This window comes from Ischnura elegans, chromosome 4, assembly GCF_921293095.1.
Source record: "Ischnura elegans chromosome 4, ioIscEleg1.1, whole genome shotgun sequence".
Classification (NCBI taxonomy): Eukaryota; Metazoa; Arthropoda; class Insecta; order Odonata; family Coenagrionidae; genus Ischnura; species Ischnura elegans.
In genome coordinates this window covers 124,087,628-124,107,723 of record NC_060249.1, presented here as the reverse complement: position 1 = coordinate 124,107,723, position 20,096 = coordinate 124,087,628, and the positions used below count along the sequence as shown (strand labels likewise).

Below are 20,096 nucleotides of genomic sequence, written 5' to 3'. Positions count from 1 at the left end.
TACTCGTCACATAAAATCGCATGTACATTTCGTCCATCGCCGATATACTTTTCACAAAATATATTATTTCAATAGAAAAATCACAGCGTTGAGAGTGAAAACAGGACGATTTCAATCGAAGCGGATATTTCCCTATCACCGGCGTCCTTATAAGCACTATCATGAAGCTAACTTTAACTGAAGCGGCACATTCCTCGCATGGTATTAAAGGTTGGAACGCGAAGACGGCTAGCGTAACAAAAATTGTTCATTCAAAACAATAGTCACTCCGATCACGATAACTTAATAAAGGTGAATAATTGGTATTTCTGAATAGATATCCATTTCAGAGAATTGACAGCACATTGAATATGATACGAAAAATACTTCGTCAAAGGAATTGTTCCGGTACTCACCTTTTTACCCCAGGAGATCTAGCCGCGAAGTGAAGTCCTTGCACAGAGGGAGGGCGACCTCAGACACTCCGCCAGCCACATGACGAATACCTGTGACGTCACGATAAATTCGAATCGTTTTCTTTTTAAGGCAACGAAAACCCAAGAAGCCACAAAAGATTCATAGGTTTTAAGTTATTTTAAATTGTATCCAATCAAATATATCAATAAATGCGGCGATATGATATATATTATAAAGAAATTATATCGCGCGGGAAAAATATTCGTTCACATGGTGGCGCTGTTATACTATAATAGCGCGGGATTTTTTCTAACGGCCAACGGACACAATACACGTGGATCAATATTCTAGAATTTTCCAATCAACGGAGGTCAGTGCAGAACACGTAATCGCCTAACAAAAAACGATAGATATGGACGAGAAATTTCTCAACTATCTGCATTCAACTGTCGCTTCCAATCAAGGTCCTCCCCTTCCCCCCCACTGACGAAGAATATACAACACACCCCCCAGTCCCTCACCATCAGTATTTTGAGTAGTATCACATTCCTGCAAGTTTTAACTTCTGTAAATTGATTTTATGGACTGTTTCAGTGATTACTTCGTGCGTTGAAGTCACCGTCTCATTCACGGGAAACGAGAGATTACTATTTAAGCTATCAACAGAAAGACAAAGGAGAAATGTAGCAGTATTGACTGAGGTAAGTGAGAACATATCAATTTCATGGTATATCGAACAGAAGTGGTAATTGTAATTTTGGTGTGATCGCAATTATGCTTACGCATAAACATGTCACAAATATAGCTCATCGTGGGAAACTATTGCATACGAGAGTGAGAAGCAGAGATAGGCAGTCAATACGTATTGCGGAGTTCATGAACGATAAGAACAAAAATAATCCCATTATGCGATTAGTATGTAATATAGAAGCATAATTGTGTCCGCATGAGTGCATAAAAATGATCCCCTTCGCCAATTACTTCATCGCTATCGTTGTACACAAAATTTATTTACGATTTTAATATGAAGACCTTAGAACTGAACGAAAGTCACAATGAACATTAGTAGATTCCATTCAATTCAAAGAAAATTGGTGGTATTGTCACGCAATAGGAAAGGTGCATTCATTGCATTCAATACCTATTGAACCGATCTATAATCCTTTTTTAATTTTAACCCGCTATTACAAAAATCACTTAGGGATAACACCGACTAAGATTTCATGGCATCTCCATATTATTTCGGCGGTAAAGATTTTATGAAACGGAAATATTCCATAGATTTCACATCTTTATGTCAGCTGGGTATTTTTTATTTGATATTCTCATAATTTCTGCCCGATCAAGCGCGGTTAATCTTTCAAATGATTGGAACAAATTATTTATCGATTTCATTGGTCAATAATAAACAGTAGAACCTAATCAGTGACAAAACAGAACTTTCAATGTCAACAAAGAACTCTTATCTTCGACATAATATGTGTCATTGATTTCAGACCACTATGCAACTCATCCACAATGCCACTGATATTTTTTAAGCTTTCTACGGCTTATTGCAATTGTTCATTTATAATGGCGTTAGTCAGTAGCTGGCACAACTTTGTTGGCCCCAAAATACTGTCTTTTACCCTGAATAATTTAGCCATTAGTCTTCCATTTGAACGCCATTGAAATGAATAACTCTTCAATGATATATAAAAATAACATAGTGGTATTTATTTTTTCTGGTCCTTCGCAGATTCGTTCCCAGATATCCATGTTCAACTGAAGCCATGTCCTAGTGGAATAACCGGATGCTGTCATCATTATAAAAATTGGATTGATAAATGGTTCAATGCGAACAACACTGGATCCTATGTAACCAAAAGAATATATAATTTACCTGTGGAAGCTGCTACTTCAAGGAAAATATATGGAGCAACGGATGGAATTGATTTGTTTCCGTTAAGACATTCAAAATCCTTTATCTTCATCGCGTAATCTTACTCGAGGTAAGTCATATCGTATTCATTTCATCATTTGAACTAATGTTCGTAACGACTAAAATTAATTACCGCTGATTTAGTTGGCATTATTATTCATTTAAAGTATAAAAACTGTCATATTGAGTGAGTTAAAAATGTTTTAAATAATCAAAAGTTTTAGTTAATTTCTCCCCAAAATATAACCATTGTAGGTAAATTATTTGTGTGCTTTAAGCGCCACTAAGATTTATACCTTAAAGAGGTTCTGAAGTTATAACGGTTAAGCGAATTAGAGTCCGTTAGCGTGCAACGAAGCCCCCTTTTCCGACATTAAAATGCTTGCATACCGCAAGAAAAGTAGTCTGGTAATAATTCAACAATTGTCAACTCACGCCAAGTTCATACCTTCTTCAACCCCACTGCAGACATTTTCAATTGCTAACCTAAGGGGTTCATGGATTTTAATAAATGCGTTCTTGCATGAGAGTTTTTATGGATAGTTCACCGATGATTCAGACTATGGCGGTGAGTTTTGCTTATCAGTATTTCGTAATTCAATAATTCGTTATCAACTAAAATTGAAGAGAATTCGTCCACCTCTAAACCATTAAGAGTTAGTGAAGCTGGCAATACAATTGCCGAATGATAGAATATTTTAATACTTGAAGTGAAGAAAATCACGATGAGTGTTATAAACACACCAGGAAAGTTTTCTCAGGTCTTATGCTACCTTCTATAGGGTTTCAAAATTTCCAATTTCCGTGGAATACGCGAAGAAGAAAAAAAATGGGAGGGTTCATATTTGATAAACAAATGAAATAAGTTAATAGGGCAAAAATATTGAGTTGGCATGCGTGAGAGATTTAGAGTTGCGTCAGAGATTTAGAAGGTATACCAAGGATCTTTTGAAGTTATATACCCTGAACATTGCCATAGAATAACTATAGATTTTAGCAAGCAATGTGCCGATAAATAGTTATTATCACGCATGTAAGTATAATTTAGAAGATCCATTCGGTCTAGTGGTAGTAGTATGTTCTTTTAAGCCATGTTATTCATGAGAGAGATAGCAAAACCATCTTAGGACTGAGAAAATCATCCACCTATCGCCATGAAATATGCGGTCAAATGGAGTCCTGCCCGCTGCGATCACGGCTTCACGCAGGGTGGCATGCTCATATGTTGAGAGCGCGGAGGAAATGGGGGAAGAAGCTTATCTACTTCCCCCAACCAAATACGTTTTTCCCTTAAACCCACTTTTCCAATGAGGTGATTCAGCTGTTCTTTCCTATGTCACCCTATTCTCACCCCAATACATACTTCCTTGAGAATTTGGTGCGCATGTAACTTGCACTTCCAGACACTTTGATGGAGTTTTAATTGCTAGAATAACGCATGAATGCTGAACTTCATAAGGTGTAAAGTTTATGTAATGGAACATTACGAAGTTTATTACTCATCCCGTTGAATCGGAATTCAACTAAGTTGATCCTATGAAAATTGGTGGTAGCGTCACACTATAGTAGAAGTTCAATGATTGCATTTAAAACCTATCGAATCAATCTGAAAATCGTTTTTATTTTATCCCACTCTACCACAAAAAACACCAGAACCAGCATTCAAAGAAAATTCTAAATTTCCTTCTCTTCAAAGAGTGTGAGTGCAAAAACTAGATAATTTGAAATAATTTATTGCAAAAATGTTTATGCTTCATATTCAATCGACCATTGAGAGGAGATGACTCCCTACCTTTTATTTGCTGTTGGGTCCATCGGCGGCAGAGCTCAGCCTTACAACGTCGACTCTCCAAAATACTAGTATTCACCAACACTTCACATTGAACTCACAATTGACAATAAATTTTTTGATGTGCCATTGACTCTTTCACTTCACTAAACAGATGGATGAACACTCCTGCTCCTGCAGTTTAGTAATACAGCAGGTAGCTTCACATAATTTCCATGAGATATGCATTCTGCTAACAGTATGACTGATGATATTACTCCAAAGATAGGGTCAAAGGCTTGAAAGGGATCCTTGATTTTTATGGTTATTGTTGAAATTATGATTTTAGGCTTGTTCTTTCATTCAAGTGGCTAATTGCATTGTTCACTCCACCTATCGTTAACTCTGAAAAAAACAAGAAGTAGCCCTTAAGCTATAACACAAAATATTTGTTGTGATGAAACTATACCTACATTCATGTGACAAGAAGGATTTGCGACAGCGGAGAAGCATGCATTGCAGACCAAATTAAGACATTCTCAAAGGCCTGGTGTTATGATAATGTAACTGGTACGAGTTTTTTGTGAGTTTACTGTACTTTTCTGAAAAAGTTAAATTGAACGAAAAATAGGCGAATGCTTTAACCAAATTGAAATACTCATGCATAAACTTGTACGTGATTAAATCTCTCATAACTAGACCTTGCTGCTGGATCCAGATTTTCATAATAGTTACGAGACATGATAAGTCTATACTGAAAATCCGGGTACAATAACTCCATTAATTTTGGCCAAATCCTCTTGCAAAAGAATTTCGCCTTCTTGCACAAAAGCTATCAAAAAATATGATTTAATAAGTAAAAATGGCATGGAATCATATGTTATTAACTAATATAGGACCTACCAGTACTCTTCAGCGAGATATCGTCCACCTCTCAGCACTCACCGAGCTTCTGTGAGACACGAACTTCACTATGACAGAATGAGGACGAACGGGCGGAACCTATAGTGACGCGCTGCTTCTTACTTACTGCCCACCAACAACAAAAGGTAATGGAGGGCGGGGAACTGCTTATGATATGAGGGGAAGTTGCCTGTCACAAATAGTCCAGGGCAGAGTCAAAATTGCTGGCTTTGATTTTAAGTCGGAGTGCATAACGGAGGCGTTCTGGAGAGGTTCGATTTGCGCGTCGTTGGGTGGAGCTGGTGGTTAGGGGGAGGTACTTGGAGAGCGTCGGCGAAGGTGAGGGTGGGGGGGGGGGACTTAGGGCGCAACCCTCAACGCAAAAAAGGCCCAAAATACCTCTCGTGACGTCTCAATACATACGTAGTCTTTGTAGTTTACTAGCATTCGTTTGCTTTACGGTGAATAGCTGCAGAGTTCTGAGTACCTGAACTCATTTTGTGGTCTTACGTTAATTTTACTGCGTTAAGGCAATGCATTTACAAGTGTAAGTTAAATTTACAATTTAAGTGTCCGGTAAACGAGCGCGTGTCTGATTAGGGCTAGGATATGAACAGCATGACTGGCGTGGAATCACCCCATTGCCTCTCACCCTGATTGTGGCTTGCACGGTAACTTGAGGATGTAGATGTACCTACGAGTTAACAAGTTATTTAAGGAACCAAATTAGAACATGTTCTATTTTCTGCTTATATGCCCGCACAGTTTGGGTGGTTAGACTTGTTAGGTGGTTAGACTTTCACTTGTTTTGGTATCCCGATGCCAATATTGAACGGCAAGGCAGAATTCTTTATCATAAAAAAAACATGTGACAAATGTTTTTCATGATAAATCCTTCATCGATTCGAAACTTAGGGACTTAGGGCGCAACCCTCAACGCAAAAAAGGCCCAAAATACCACTCGTGACGTCTCAATACATACGTAGTCTTCGTAGTTTACTAATAATGGTTTGCTTTACGGCAATTATTTTTAGAGTTCTCCCAGCTCAGTTGAGCTCTTACGTTAAATTTACTGCGTCAAGGCAATGCATTTACAAGTGCGAGTTAAATTTATAATTTTAGTGTCCGGTAGACGAGCGCGTGTCTGATTAAGGCTAGTGAGGATGAGTGCTGCATGCCTGGCGTGGAATCACCCCTTGCCACGCACCCTGATGGTGGCTCGTAGGGTACCTCGCAGGTGCAGACGTATCTACGAGTTAAAACGTGAATTAAGGAACCAAATTAGAACATGTTCTATTTTATGTTCATTTTCCCGCACAATTAGGGTGGTTACACGGTGAATTCTTAACTTCATGCATTAAAACATATCCTTTCACTTGTTTATGCATCCTGATGCCAACCATTAACACCATGGCAGAGTTATCATTATGAACGAAAGGTACATGTGACAAAAGTTTTTCTATATAAATCCTTAATCGATTATTACAACAAGAGTTGAAGGTGCAACTCAAGTATAAAGGACCATGTGTTTAACCTCCATCCGAATGTCAATTCAATGTTCATTTGCGTGGCACAAACGGTAATATCCAGAACTGCAAAAAATTAGCTTTAACTTACCACTGATACGACTGCATTATGTTTATTATTCGGAGGATGTTTGTGACGATCGGTTTGTTGTCTTCAGATCTCCCGGCCAACCAAGCACCTCAAGTATAGATGGATCAGAATAAATCAACAAAGTGGCTAATAATTTATGCCTAAATATTTTAAATAAATATTCAGTATTTAGTAACTTCTTTTTATTTTCGTGCTTGGAATCAAAATTCGGTGCCTGAGTATTTAAGATGCATTAATTTCTGTACGTTCTATTTCATTCACAAGAGATGATTTTTATTTCGACCTCCGATGAGTCATGAATAGAAAACGAAGTTATGCATTAAAAATCATTTAGTTCCTAAATATTAAGTACATTTCGTTTACTTTTCGTCATCATCGCCTCGGCATTGTTCGTGACACCGGGCGTACTTTACAATACCTTCTTCATGGAGCGTCGCAACAAATGGCTTTCAATGAATTTTACCGCTATCCTGAAGCCCCTCGTCCGTTTGAAAACGCCTCCCTCCTTACCACATTCTCACTCCAGTAAAATGATAGAAGTCAGAAAGCGCTAGTTCAGGATTGCACGGATGGTGATCGTCAATATCCCATTGAAATTGTTGAAGGCTAAAGTGGTTGCACCAGTGGCGCAGCGAGGGGGGGTTTTAGGGGATAAACCTCCCCCCCCCCCCAGAGCTCAGAGAAATTTTTAAGTTTAATCCATTTTACTTACTTGTATTGATATTACTTTTAGAATAGTGTAAAGATTAATAAAATGTCACTCAGAAAGCCGTAAAACTCACCATTTTGAATAATTTATCTTAAAATTCCTCAATTTATTAATCTCGCACCTACCCCTTATCCTGATGGGTATTCCATACCCCTACACACCCTGGAATTAGTTGCGCCTAACACCCCCCCCCCCAGCCTTAATTCCTAGCTGTGCCCCTGGGTTGCACTGCATTGCGTATAAAACGGGCGTTATTATGTATTAAGTTCTTAAGTTAAAGTAAAAATAATTCAATAGAAACAGCAAAACAGAAGAAGCTGTGATGGCTTAGAATTTCTAAAATTCAGGATATGAGTAGAGCTGCTTCTGGTAATTTTCTTCTCTTGACTATTTTCACATAGAGCAGTTTGGGGCTTCTTACCTTCATATTTTGAAGAGGCGACTCACTCTGGATCAAGACTATGAAGGTCGTCGTTGCATATCGTCATGAGGCATGGGCGTACCCAGCGAGAGGCAGGAGGGGGCAGCTGCCCCCCCCCCCCCTAGAAGCAAAAATCGCAAATGCCTATTATAATAATATTTTTCAATCAAATAATTTTAAAAACTAATAAAGAGGTGTTACATTTTCCTTGAAATTTTGATTTCATTCACCTTTTCCATGCTTAAATCTTACCTACGACTTGAACAACCACAGCTTGCCTCCCCCCCCCCCCTTGAGTTTTGATCCTGGGTACGCCCTTCTCGGGGGGAGATATAAACACGTAAATTCAAGTTTTATTCTGTTTTTATAGGAATCAATATACACTGATTAGGTGTATATAATCAGGACTTCCTTCCCCTCTCCCCAATTTTTCACTTCCATTCGCAGATTCCTGTCGGAGCATTCATCGACACGGTCCATCTCTGCGTCCGGTTTAGCCACTAGCGCCATGTCATTCATATTCTCGTTTCTTCCTGCACTTATCTCCTCTTCATTGACTTCTTCTCCTTTCTCAGTCTTGGGGTCTTCTCCCTCATAGTCGTTTGGATTGGTCTATTTCGGATTGGTCCTTATCGAAATTGCTCTCGTTTCTTTTCTGCCAATAGCAAATGGCCCCGATTGCACCGCCAGCGATGAGCATTGCACCCGTCACTAGGGCAATGGCGGTGGAACCCGACGGCCACTTCATTTTAAAATATTCAAGCCTTCTTCTAGGATAGATAAAAAATGCCTCTGCAAATAGAAGAATGATCGTCGATACATTAAATTTCATTTTTTTTTAATTTAAATAATTCTTAATCAAAATTAAAGTAATAATGAAAGGTTAATAAGTAGATGTTATCTAATTTAGATAATATCTACTTATTATTATAGATAGTAGATATAATCTAATACAAGCGAAAGTAAGTCATTTGAGCATTTTCTATAAATTTAGGACACAAATGTCGCTTTTGTCTCTTTTAATGAGCGTATTATATCTTACGAAACGTTACAAAAATGATAGTAAACATTATGAGAAGGACACTTACCGTGACAGCTCGTCACTTTGTCGAATTTTTCTCCCGTAGCTCTTAGCAATTCTGTCGGTTTACGCACAAAGATATTTCTCCTTTTGTAAGATAATAAAATAGCCTCCTTTTTGTCGAACTCTCAAAGCAATCTGTAGATTAACAGTTGAAAAATCCGCTCCAATCCGAACAATCCAGCGCAAGTCGCAGAATTCAAGAATGTAACTTAGTAACGGAACGCGGTCATTGTTGTGGAGCTGGCTTTGCTTTTAACCGAATTTGGCATGCATATTCCATCTCCTGAGTGGATTTAAATTTTACTTCGTCAAAAAATGAGGAATTGATAACTTCTTACATTCAATTTTTAATTATCGTCATGTTTTCGACTTTACATTTTACAAGTTTTTTCCTTATAAGAATTCTCGCGAGATTCCGCGGGAAGTGGCTATGATACATGAAAATTTTAGACCGCGAGAATGATATAATCATCGATTGTCCGTAAAAGAATATTAAAATAATTTCGGACATGTAATGTGCTCTGTAATTATATTTTACTTATTTCTTACATCAGTAGAGTTTTTCCCGAAAAGGTTCTATGATAATAAAAATTTTTTGAATGAGAAGATGTTGAAATTCTCGATATTTTAGGGGAAAATATTTAAATAACTTCTAAAATATAATCTACGTGCTCATAAATGAAATTTGTTTTTTTAAATTATGCTTTAGGTATTATTAGCTTTTGCGACAGCAAAATCCACGATATTTGGTGGAGGATATATAAATAACTTCCGACAAATGACATACTCTTAATGAATTTTTTTGGTAATTGTATTTTTAGCATTGCTTTTTTCATTGGAATATCCTTGAGCTGTATTGAGCTTCCGCACGAGAGTTTTATGACAGCTTAAAATTTAGACAATGAGGCTGCTGAAAAGCACTATTTTCGGCGCATGAAATTTGTTTTATAATAATATATCCTGAACATGTCTCTTCTCAGTAGAAACTTAATAACTGTAAAATACATGCTTTTCTAAGAGAATATTCGCTTTGACTCATGTCTTTCAAACCGTCATGCATGTGTATTTTAGAGTGAATTTGGGTCAGATAATACTACATCGCGCTGGACACCAGGGGCGCAGCTAGGAATTAAGGCTGGCGGGGGTTTAGGTGCAACTAATACCGGGGTGTGTGGAGGTATGGAATACTCATCAGGATAAGCGGTAGGTGCGAGATTAATAAATTGTGGAATTTTAAGATAAATGGTTCAAAATGGTGAGTTTTATGGCTTTCTGAGGGATATTTCATTAATCCTTAAACTATTCTTTTAGTAATATCCATCAAATTAAGTAAAATGGATTAAACTTAAAAATTTCTCTGAGCTCTGGGGGGGGGTTTATCCCCCTAAATCCTCCCCTCGCTGCGCCACTGTTTCTATAAGAATTTTAATTATCAAATATAAAGACATCTCAAAAATAGGTGACGTAAATAGCTGTAGGATTATACCTGACAGTAATAACGGCACATTCCTACGTGATGGCAATAGATGACAATATTGGTTGCATAACTGCCTATACAATACAGAATAGGGTAGTTTCCTTCATCAAAGAAACCGAAAGGCATTGATTGCGATTTGTTACCCACCATTACTGTATTCATAATTTACAAATTATTTCGTTTTAGAAATACCAGTTTAGACGAATGGCAATGGTCCATTTTTATCCTCATTTGAAAAGGACCAGATTGGCGCCCATGCGATGCCACTCCACGTGACGTCACAGGGACCTAGTTTCTACACGAAAGGATAGGAGTTATACATCGTCTGAGGTTACCAATGCATGCATGAGGCACAGAGCTCAGGGAAACATCTCATAATAATCACACATTAAAACTGGCTAAGGTCGGAAAGTTTTCTTCGTTTGATAAGGTATTAATTAACCTTTTTTAAGCCAAGCGCTACCATCCAGCAAGGTACTCAGCTACCCGCTAGCATCCTGCGTCCTATCAGTGCTCAGAGCCTCGATCAAGGTCACCTCACAAGGCGGGAGGGGGAACCAGAAATACGTCACACGGAGAGATTTCCTTACCCGTCGCGTTTTCGCGCGCTTGAAAATTTTCACTTTTCATTTAATCGTGAAAAATAGATATCGTCATTTAAAAATCTAAAAGCGTGAAATACGTACTCCAGGAGTAATAATCTTCCGATATAGGCAATAAAAAAATAATAGGAAACCACCCTATTCGGCCAAAGTTGCGAAAACGCAACATTATGTTCCCGATTCGACTTTCGCTTAATGTTGACTTCCAGGCGAAATGAGACGCTCTATTATCTTTATCCTCTATATTATTTCTACTGTATAGATACCTTTTTCTCTACTCTTATACGCAACCAAGCTCTACAAATGAGGTACCAAAATGCACAGAATTTATCAGAGAACATGCGACGGCATATCTTACTTCCTAAATATTGCTATTGTTTCCTAAAATTGGTTTTTAAATAATTTAAAAAAAACTGTAAATATTTCTGACGTTAACGGCGCACAAACTGATGCATTTGCTCATTTGCAAAAATAGCTCGCATTCTTTAAATAACTTTTATCAAAAATGCGGATGATTCCACATTCAAGTATCCTGTTGATGCGTAAGTATGAGTCATCATGCGCGTTTAACAAAGGATAGTGTAATTACTTCCAAAGAGTATTGTGTTTAAAGAGGTCCTCTGACCTCAATTTGTACATGAACATTCCAATTAAATTTGTACATAAAGACCCTGCCTTTTTTTTCTACATTTTAAAATTAGAAACGCTCCTATCCCTCTGTGGACCTGCATTGAAAAGAGCGGAGGAAGCCTGCTGGGAGGGGGCGCAGCACGCTCGTTAAATTAAATATTGATGTACATTTGCACTGATTAAACACTAATCAAGGGAATAGTGCTCTTATGAAAACATTTTTTTCTTGAGTGTCAGGTTAATTGATACTTTACACATTCTGAGTATATTTTTAATGTAAAAATACTAATAAAAATCATTATTATCTCACTAAAAATTAGTTTAAACCGACATTTTCGAAAAATGATAATTTTATATGAATAAAATTCATTTCAAACAATTATTTTGTATTTCTTATTAATGTTGCGTTTTGTTAGTATAACAACAAGAGCTTTCAAAATAGGGCAAGTATAGGAACATTTGTAAATAATAAGAGTAAATCAAAGGAGGAAAATAAAAAAATAGTATTCTGAAAACAAAAAATGTTGATTTCGTTGCGAGGATAGAGTCTGTGTCACCGACTCATGGCCCAATAAAGCGGCATGCTGTCCCAATTAAGCGGAGAATACTCTGGGATATTCCTCTATTGGGTTCTGTTCTTTAGGATCTGACCCAATTAAGCGGCTGCCCCAATTAACCGGTGGACCCATTAAACGGAATCTACTGTATTTTCTTCCCTCCCTATCCCTCACCCAACTTAAAGAATGCTGAGATTGTTTGTAAGGGGCTCTTCCTGAGATCTGGGAGAAAACTGCCCCCTTGGTAATGATGTTTCTCGCAAATTTCTAATAGTTCTCATTTGCATTTCAGGGGAATTCACCGTGATTTACTTTGTACTATCAATTACTATCAACTCTTCAGAGTCAGGTTGGCAGTACCTACATCAGTGGCGCCAACTCCATGGAGCCTGAGGGGGCCCAAGCCCCCCCAAAAATTCGTGTTGGATGTGAGGAAAAATGTGTCAGGCTTGTCGATTTTCCCCGGACTGTCCAGATTTTGAGATTCGAGTGATCAGGGTTCTAATGTTGATCATATGACTCTTCTAAAATGCTTAAAAAACTTAAAATTCACTACTTATAAAATTTACCGGGGCAAGGTCTCCAGTTTGGGCCCACCCAATATTTTTTGTAAGTCGGCACCCCTGACCTGCATCATACAAAACGATCAAGTATACAAAGGCAAGTAGGTATGTATTTATTTCGTATGTAACGATAGAAATTGTCACTTTCTCGACACAATTATTTTTCGATCATGAATGAACTATTACTCTTGAATGTGAATAAATAACTTGAAACATAATTATTAGAATTGAAATAGTACTTTATCTCTTCATAACAATACAGAATCAAGTTTTAAGATAACTGTTGAACAATTGAACAATGGTGTATAGATATAATTCCATTATTTTTAACACAGCCATTGTATAAACAAAACAAGTAGGTAGAATTAGCTGTTACAGTGGATTTCATTTCATCATGAGTCTTAGGGATGAAACATTATTTGAAAGGAACCATTCAAGATAATGACAGCTCATAACTTTATGGAGCTTCAACTTAAATATTTCATACCAATACCTTTCGAATTTTTAAACCTAAACCATTAATGATTGAGTGCACTCAAAAAGCATAGAAATAAACTCATCACGGACCATTAATTCAAAACTACCAAGTAATCAACAAAATTTACATTTGAAAAATATGGTTATAAATTTGAAACGAACACATGAACACAATTGTAAGATATGGCACTTCATAGTACAAGGAAAGTATCAAAATTCCTTCAATATTAAAATTTTAGGAATCACTGAGAGTAATTAATACTGAATAAAATCAGAAACAGATCAGGAAAAAATAATAATTAGCATGAAAAGTACAATATATTACAGTCATGAATTCAAAATAGATAATTTTAATGGCGATAGAAGGACATGATAAATTGATGATTAGCATGCATCATACCCCAAGAGGACGAGAACTTTGATGCATTGACTGCAAATGGCGGACCCAATTGATGGGAGGGGAACGGTTGTCAGGGAGACGAGAGGGAATGATGGGTGGGGGAGGGAGGAGGGAGACGGCCAGGTCTCCCCTCGTTCGCATTCTGCATTAGTATTGGGGAAAAACGAAAAAACTATGGGCAATGCGCATCAGGCATCCAACAAACGGAAAAACTCTGAGAATTATAATATATGCATCAGAAAAATCTGCTTACATTATGCATTCGCTTATACCCTTAAAGGGTTTTAAATTTATAGAAGAGACGTTTTAAGTATAAACAATGATTAGCTAAAAGCCAGGCTTACTCTTCAATCCTCAAGATAACTCTACAGTTTTTTTTTAGCCATCAAGTGATTAATTACTTATTAAAATAGAAAGCCTCGGCGAACTATTGTGGATTAATTCTTGAAATGGAAATATTCAGCAAACAATATTCACAATAAATAGTGTATTTACCATCTACTAGAAAAATATGTCCCTTGAGCAATTAGGTTCAAGGGAGGTCCACAACAACGTACAACATTCTCCATCTATGGGAGACCTAAGAATTTGTTATTTCTTTACGTTACAGTATTCAATTTCAGAGCAATTCTGAGTAAGCTTGAATAGGCATTTACATCATTAAAGTCACCAACAGAATGGCTGCCAGTAGTCACCGACTTTGGGCCAATTTGGCTTCAAATGAGAGCGTTTGGGTATAATTATACCAATGCCATAACAACTGATAAGGCCTTTCTCAGATTATTAAAAAGGTATTAGATAAAATCAAGTCACCTTAAAATTGTTGATGCATTATTTTATAACTTTCTAAAATAGTAGAAAACATTTAAATACACATAAAAGCCTTTATCACTCTATAGGCACCAACATTGAGGGATGGTTAGGAATCCCCATTAATTTGACATAATTGGACAACTAAATGCCACAAACAGCTGGTCCAGTTATTTATTGGTATCTTCAAGTGGGCATTCAATGAAGTATTACAGAACACAAGATCATCATCCCATTGATGTTTCTCAGTTTTTATCAAAATGCTTATAATGGTAGATTTTCACTCTGCAGTACCAATATCCCAGGGAAATTCTCAGTAGGTTTTTGATGCACAAATTAATCCTTCAATTTAAGCCACAGTTCACCCGTATAAAAACATAAACAACATCAGCAAACAATTTACAGCAACCACTTCTGAACTCCCTTCACACCAGGCCCATCATAAAGACAAAAGGGATGTATATACAACAATCAGCACACAAAAAGATTGATAAGGCCTCCATCAGCCTCGTGAAATATCTTCCCCTTTGCATAGCACAAATCAATACAAATTAAAATCAAAGGAAATTTCATGATCCATGAATTTTTTATAGAGTTTAAACGCATCCCGAGCTCAATTAGGAATAGCAACAATCCTGACCAGTCCACAATTGGCAAGTATCCTGAAAACAGAAGGAATCTACATCTGAATGCAATACCGAAGTATGTACACAGTACCTTATGCCCCGGTACATAGAGTTAATAGAGAGAAATGATAACTCAAGCACAAACAACAGCTTATGTGATGAATACGCATTTCCAGAGTGCCCTGGTCATATCTCATCATTGAATCACGGTGGGCACCGAGGCCAAACCATAGAAAAAAATGCAACCCCATCGACATTTTCATTGGCAAGCATACTGCAGCATTGCCCTGTAGATAGGGAATTGGTTTCTGAGAAGGAATTGGGCAAGGACAGACACAAACTAATTCAAAAGGAGACAAATCTTGGGTTAAGATAAACAAGGGACTTGACTGAGGGATACCCAGATTTTGCATCCACTGTAAGACTCTTGTACCAGTTTTCTCGCTCAAAACATGTTTCATTTTCTCCTTTACCTTCAGCCGGGGTTAATTTAGAAAGTCACCGGTAATTAATAATTGGTCGTTGAAGTATATGACTGGTTGTATGCCAGTCTGGCATCACAAAGATAAAGTTTTCTGGTTGCATGTCACATAAATTTTTACTTTATTTTTAATTATGTATGTGATCACAATTTCCTCTTCAGATTTAATTGTGCGACAAATTATAAATATTCATGGAGCCAAAAAAACATCTTTAAAGGCCAGATGGCAACAAAAATATTCAGTTCTGGGGCATCAAAATATAATTTTAAGTCTTGAAATGGTAGTTGTCCTTTACTGTGATTATTATTCAATGCAACCCTTTTTATCCTCATTTCTGTAGAGAAGAGAGCCAACATCTCATAGGTTGAATCAAAACGCTAACACAGAAAATATAATGGATACATAACTTCTTAATTGTTCAATAACCAAGATTATTACGGTCTAAAAAAAATTTAAGAAGTGATTCCAAAAATAAAATAGTATTAATTCCTACAGATTCATTCTGACAATCAACTTTAGAGTGATTCAGAACACCAATGCAGTGATGAACTTTTTTTCTGATAAATCAATTACTTATGTAACAAAAACTATTGTGAAAGGAAAGTGTGATGTTAAGGTGATTGGTTTAACAACCCCAAAGGCAACTGAAGCATAGGAGAACGAATAGCATGACAGCAAATCAGACAAGAGACAGCAATGAAAAATATACTTGGAAAGCAAAAAAAAAAAAAAACCTTTCATGGGTAATTACTCAAATGAAATAAATTTATTTTTGATAGCATATTAAACAATCTTTCAATATTTCCATACAGTAAATCATTTGCTTGCTCATAAGAGGACCTGTGCATGGCCTCCCAACTTAAATGAAGGTTTTTTGTGTAGTTCTTGATACAGCTATGAGTAGGTGCTAACCAGCGGAAAGAAAATCATGGCTTTAAACAAATAATCTTCTCACCCAAACTGTAACAATAGATTGGGAATGTGGACTGCAATAAATTTACATGATAGAAATAATGAATCATAAGATCCTCTTTCAGCATACTTTTTTCATCAGAAATATCGCAAAGGGCCCACATCCTGTTGTGAAGTGTTCAGTGAATTATCGCTCAGACTTTCAGACATCTGGTGAAGGCTTCAAGTTTGGTGCGTGCTGAGCACAATAGAGGGAAATTCTTTAAAGCACAACTTACCGATGCTGGAGGAGATTTAGAGTTCACATCAATATTCCTGTGGCCGGTGCATCGTTCAAGTTGGCTGATAATAAAAATTTTACCATACACAATGCATTTATTGGAGTATTCTGATATGTGTCTGGCAAACTCTTCTTTCCTCCAGAATCTCATGATATTGCAAAGAGAATTCCAAGTACTTAAAATGCGTTACACTCAACTAAATGACGTAACTAAAGAGCATTCTGTACACTTCAAAAAGTTTCCAGCATGCACGCAGTGATTACTACTGAAAATTGATTTTAGAATTGCCATTACAAGCAAATTCTAAATGATGCCAAAAAATGTGAGGAAGGGCAATAATATTCAACACTTTCAAAAATAGCTTTCAAATGCCCTTGAAGCTGTATTTTCAGCAGTGTACCAGTTATCTAGTGACCACTGCATTACCTACAGCTGTTTAAAAGTGTGACAACAGTGATAGAAACAAACTTGTCTTTCCTAGCTCATTAATTTGCTAAATTAAATTATGGAAGGGAGAAACATTAACTGATATTTACTATTCTCTCTTCAATTCTAGCCTAGGGACTCTTCTATTTAACAGAATAGAACGTATCACATCACTGAATTCTGGATTTGCATTCCCTCGCTAATGGACCAAATAAAGGCCAAGTCCTCTCTCCTTTCTATCACTCCAAAATGGTGAACAAAATCCCTCTCTGAGAATTTTCACCCTAGCCTATTAAAATAGTTACGAGGGCTAAAGGCCCTCAGCTCACACCGGTTTAATGGCAGGTTTTTTTTGTTGCTGGAATCCCGATCACTTTGGTGATCTGGCACCAGCAGAAGCAAAAAAGCACTGGAAACATTTAAGAGAGAATGGCACATCGTACACTGTGGGAGGAAGAGAAGTTCCCTCCATAGCGGAGGCATTGACGGCTCTGGTGCCCTTGTTTATCAAGGAGCAACATTTACATGTTGGGGACAATCACTTTGTTCCTCACAACATTAAGTCCTGTTAGGCAATTATTTTGTCCACAGCAAAAAAACTCACCTTCTAATTAAATGAGTTACCATTAAATGTGACTACCCACAGAGTGCCATGAGTTGAAAAAAAAACTTCAGATGGAAACACTCTGGTACATGCAAACAGTTTGGACGACAGAGGCTTCCACTTTCAGGACCGGGCCTCCTGGGTAGCGTGGCATCGACCTCTGAGAAATAACAGCAGCAGTAGGCCAATTGGTGAATTCAGAAAGAGCACTTGCTTTCATTCATATCAATGAACTCCACACACCCTACTCATCACGAGGGATGGCACAAGTTCAGTGCTTATATATGAGCTCAAAAACTTGAGGACTGCACCAAAAAAAAATCGGCCAACCATTCATTCGGCATGAATTTCCCATTCTCAAAAGGGTCCCCCACCTACAAAGACTAGCGGCCATTAGCCAGAATACTAATGTGCATCAAAGGGTGCAGACCAAAAAGGCTCGAGAGGAGTCTCAACTTCAATTGACGACACATTGCCGTTTCCCAGAGCACGCAATATTTTCGACGACACGCACACACAAACACACATGAGCACAATGGAGGTGATCCATTCACGCACGCACGTACACACACACATAGAAACTCATGATTGCGACGCAATGGGAGAGATTATCATCGTGCAATGGTCAGCGTGACCGATCCTCTTTTCCGAGTGCCCTTGAGCAGGGCGACGGCCTCTTGGTGAGTCCGTCCATCCAGGCTGACGCCGTCCACCGCCAGGATCTGATCCCCTCGTTGCAGACGGCTCTCTTCCAAGATCGCACCGGAACTTTTGGAGGCAGAGCCACGGTCAAACACTGTCTTTACGTAGATGGGGAGGTCGCCATGCGGGCTGCCGTGGCCGCCCACTATGCTGAACCCAAGGCCATCGGGGCCCCTCTCGAGTCGAATGGTCCTCGTCCTGAGGGGTGGGCCCATGGCTGCCGACGGCGAGGGCCCCACTGGCAGGGTAGGTGAGGTTTCAGGGGACGCGGGCGAGGGGCTACTGCTCCTGAGATTGCCAAGGGAACGAGAGTGATTACCAGATCACCTCTGTCTGTTGTCATGACAGCAGTGATAGCTGATAGGATACAATGATAGTGCAGCACAAGTTTCTGAGGTGCTCGGTTGATACCTGATCAATCTCAGTTGGCACTTTTTGCCATGTCATCATGAAGGCAGATCAATAATGACCACTGTTTCACCAACATCACTGCTAGTGTTTTCAGATCAATGTGGCAAGGTTCTTTTTGTGCCCACTTTTATACTGATATCTGCCCAGCCAATGTAACTGCCCCTTCCCACCTTTCCAGTGGGAGAGCAGATGTGAAAACCACTTCATCACCTTAATGCAAAGACACCAGCTGCAATGTTGGAGGAACTATTTCCACCAATGAACAACCAAGGTGATGACATCGCAGAAAATGCCAACTCAAGCCCAGAAATGTAGTGAAAGCCTTTGCACCTGCCTCATCCATTATTCAGGTTCCCACCACTTCCATTGTTGCAATATGAAAACAGTTACTACGACTGCAGATGGCCCTGGGGTGCTCATGCCCCCAAAATTTATTGGGCATTCTCATATAAAAGCAGCAACCTCCATACCCTGGAATGCACCACATTCTCAGGACTAAAATTTGATAGGATGTCCAAAGGAGGACCCACCTTACTTTATTGCACTAGAATTAATTAATTATATGTGTTGGTACAACTTTCCGATATGTATAGTATACATATATAGCTTTAAACAGGCAAAAATGCTTCTTAGCAAATTTTTCAAATCCCCTCCAAATGATTCATTTTTCAGGACTAAAATTTGATAGGGTGTCCAACACCATAGAGGGGACCTAGTTTACTTTATTGCACTACAATTAGTATTAATTTGTTGTTATAACTTTCTGACATGTATGACACATAACTGCAAACACGCAAAAATGCTTCTTTGCGCATTTTTCAAATCCCCTCCAAATGATTCATTTCTCACCAAAATATGCATTTCTTGATGGCTGGGCTTGTGTCTTACATCCAGCCCACAGTCAGCCTTGAGATGGATCTCGTCTAGAGTTCCTATTTGCCATTTCCACATTTATAAAAAGTGACCTTTCTTTCTCCACCTTCCTCAGCATGATTGAGGACGGGTCACTGCACCCTGACACATTCATATCTCTACACAGAAGAGAAAATTCAGCCCCAATATGTTAATTGCAATAGGGTGGTTTCCTATTATTTTTTTATTGCCTAAATCGAAAGATTATTACTCCTGGAGTACGTATTTCGCGCTTTTAGATTTTTAAATGACGATATCTATTTTTCGCGATTAAATGAAAAGTGAAAATTTTCAAGCGCGCAAAAACGCGACGCGTAAGTAGGAAAGTCCGTGCGCCGCATTTCTGGTTCCCCCTCTCTCCTTGTGAAGTGACCTTGATCGAGGCTCTGAGCGCTGATAGGACGC

The 20,096-nt window shown here is 38.2% G+C and overlaps 1 protein-coding gene and 1 long non-coding RNA gene across 6 annotated transcripts in view; both read right to left on the bottom strand.

Annotated features, from left to right (window-relative positions):
- Positions 1 to 4,407: 4,407 nt before the first annotated feature.
- LOC124156927 lies at positions 4,408 to 5,106 on the bottom strand. Its single transcript, XR_006864438.1, has 2 exons — positions 4,989 to 5,106; positions 4,408 to 4,490 (listed from the first exon to the last, which is right to left on the bottom strand). It is a non-coding gene; the product is annotated as an uncharacterized LOC124156927 (long non-coding RNA).
- Positions 5,107 to 12,866: 7,760 nt separating this feature from the next.
- The window catches only part of LOC124158011 (inaD-like protein), a 211,335-nt gene continuing 204,105 nt past the window's right edge, over positions 12,867 to 20,096 (bottom strand). For 4 of the 5 annotated variants that reach the window (XM_046533155.1, XM_046533158.1, XM_046533157.1 and 1 more), the window contains one exon: positions 12,867 to 18,656. In XM_046533155.1, coding sequence (XP_046389111.1) covers positions 18,278 to 18,656 — 379 coding nt within the window. In that variant the 3' untranslated portion in view covers positions 12,867 to 18,277. The remainder of the gene's footprint in view (positions 18,657 to 20,096) is intronic. The other variant, XM_046533159.1, reaches the window with a different exon arrangement.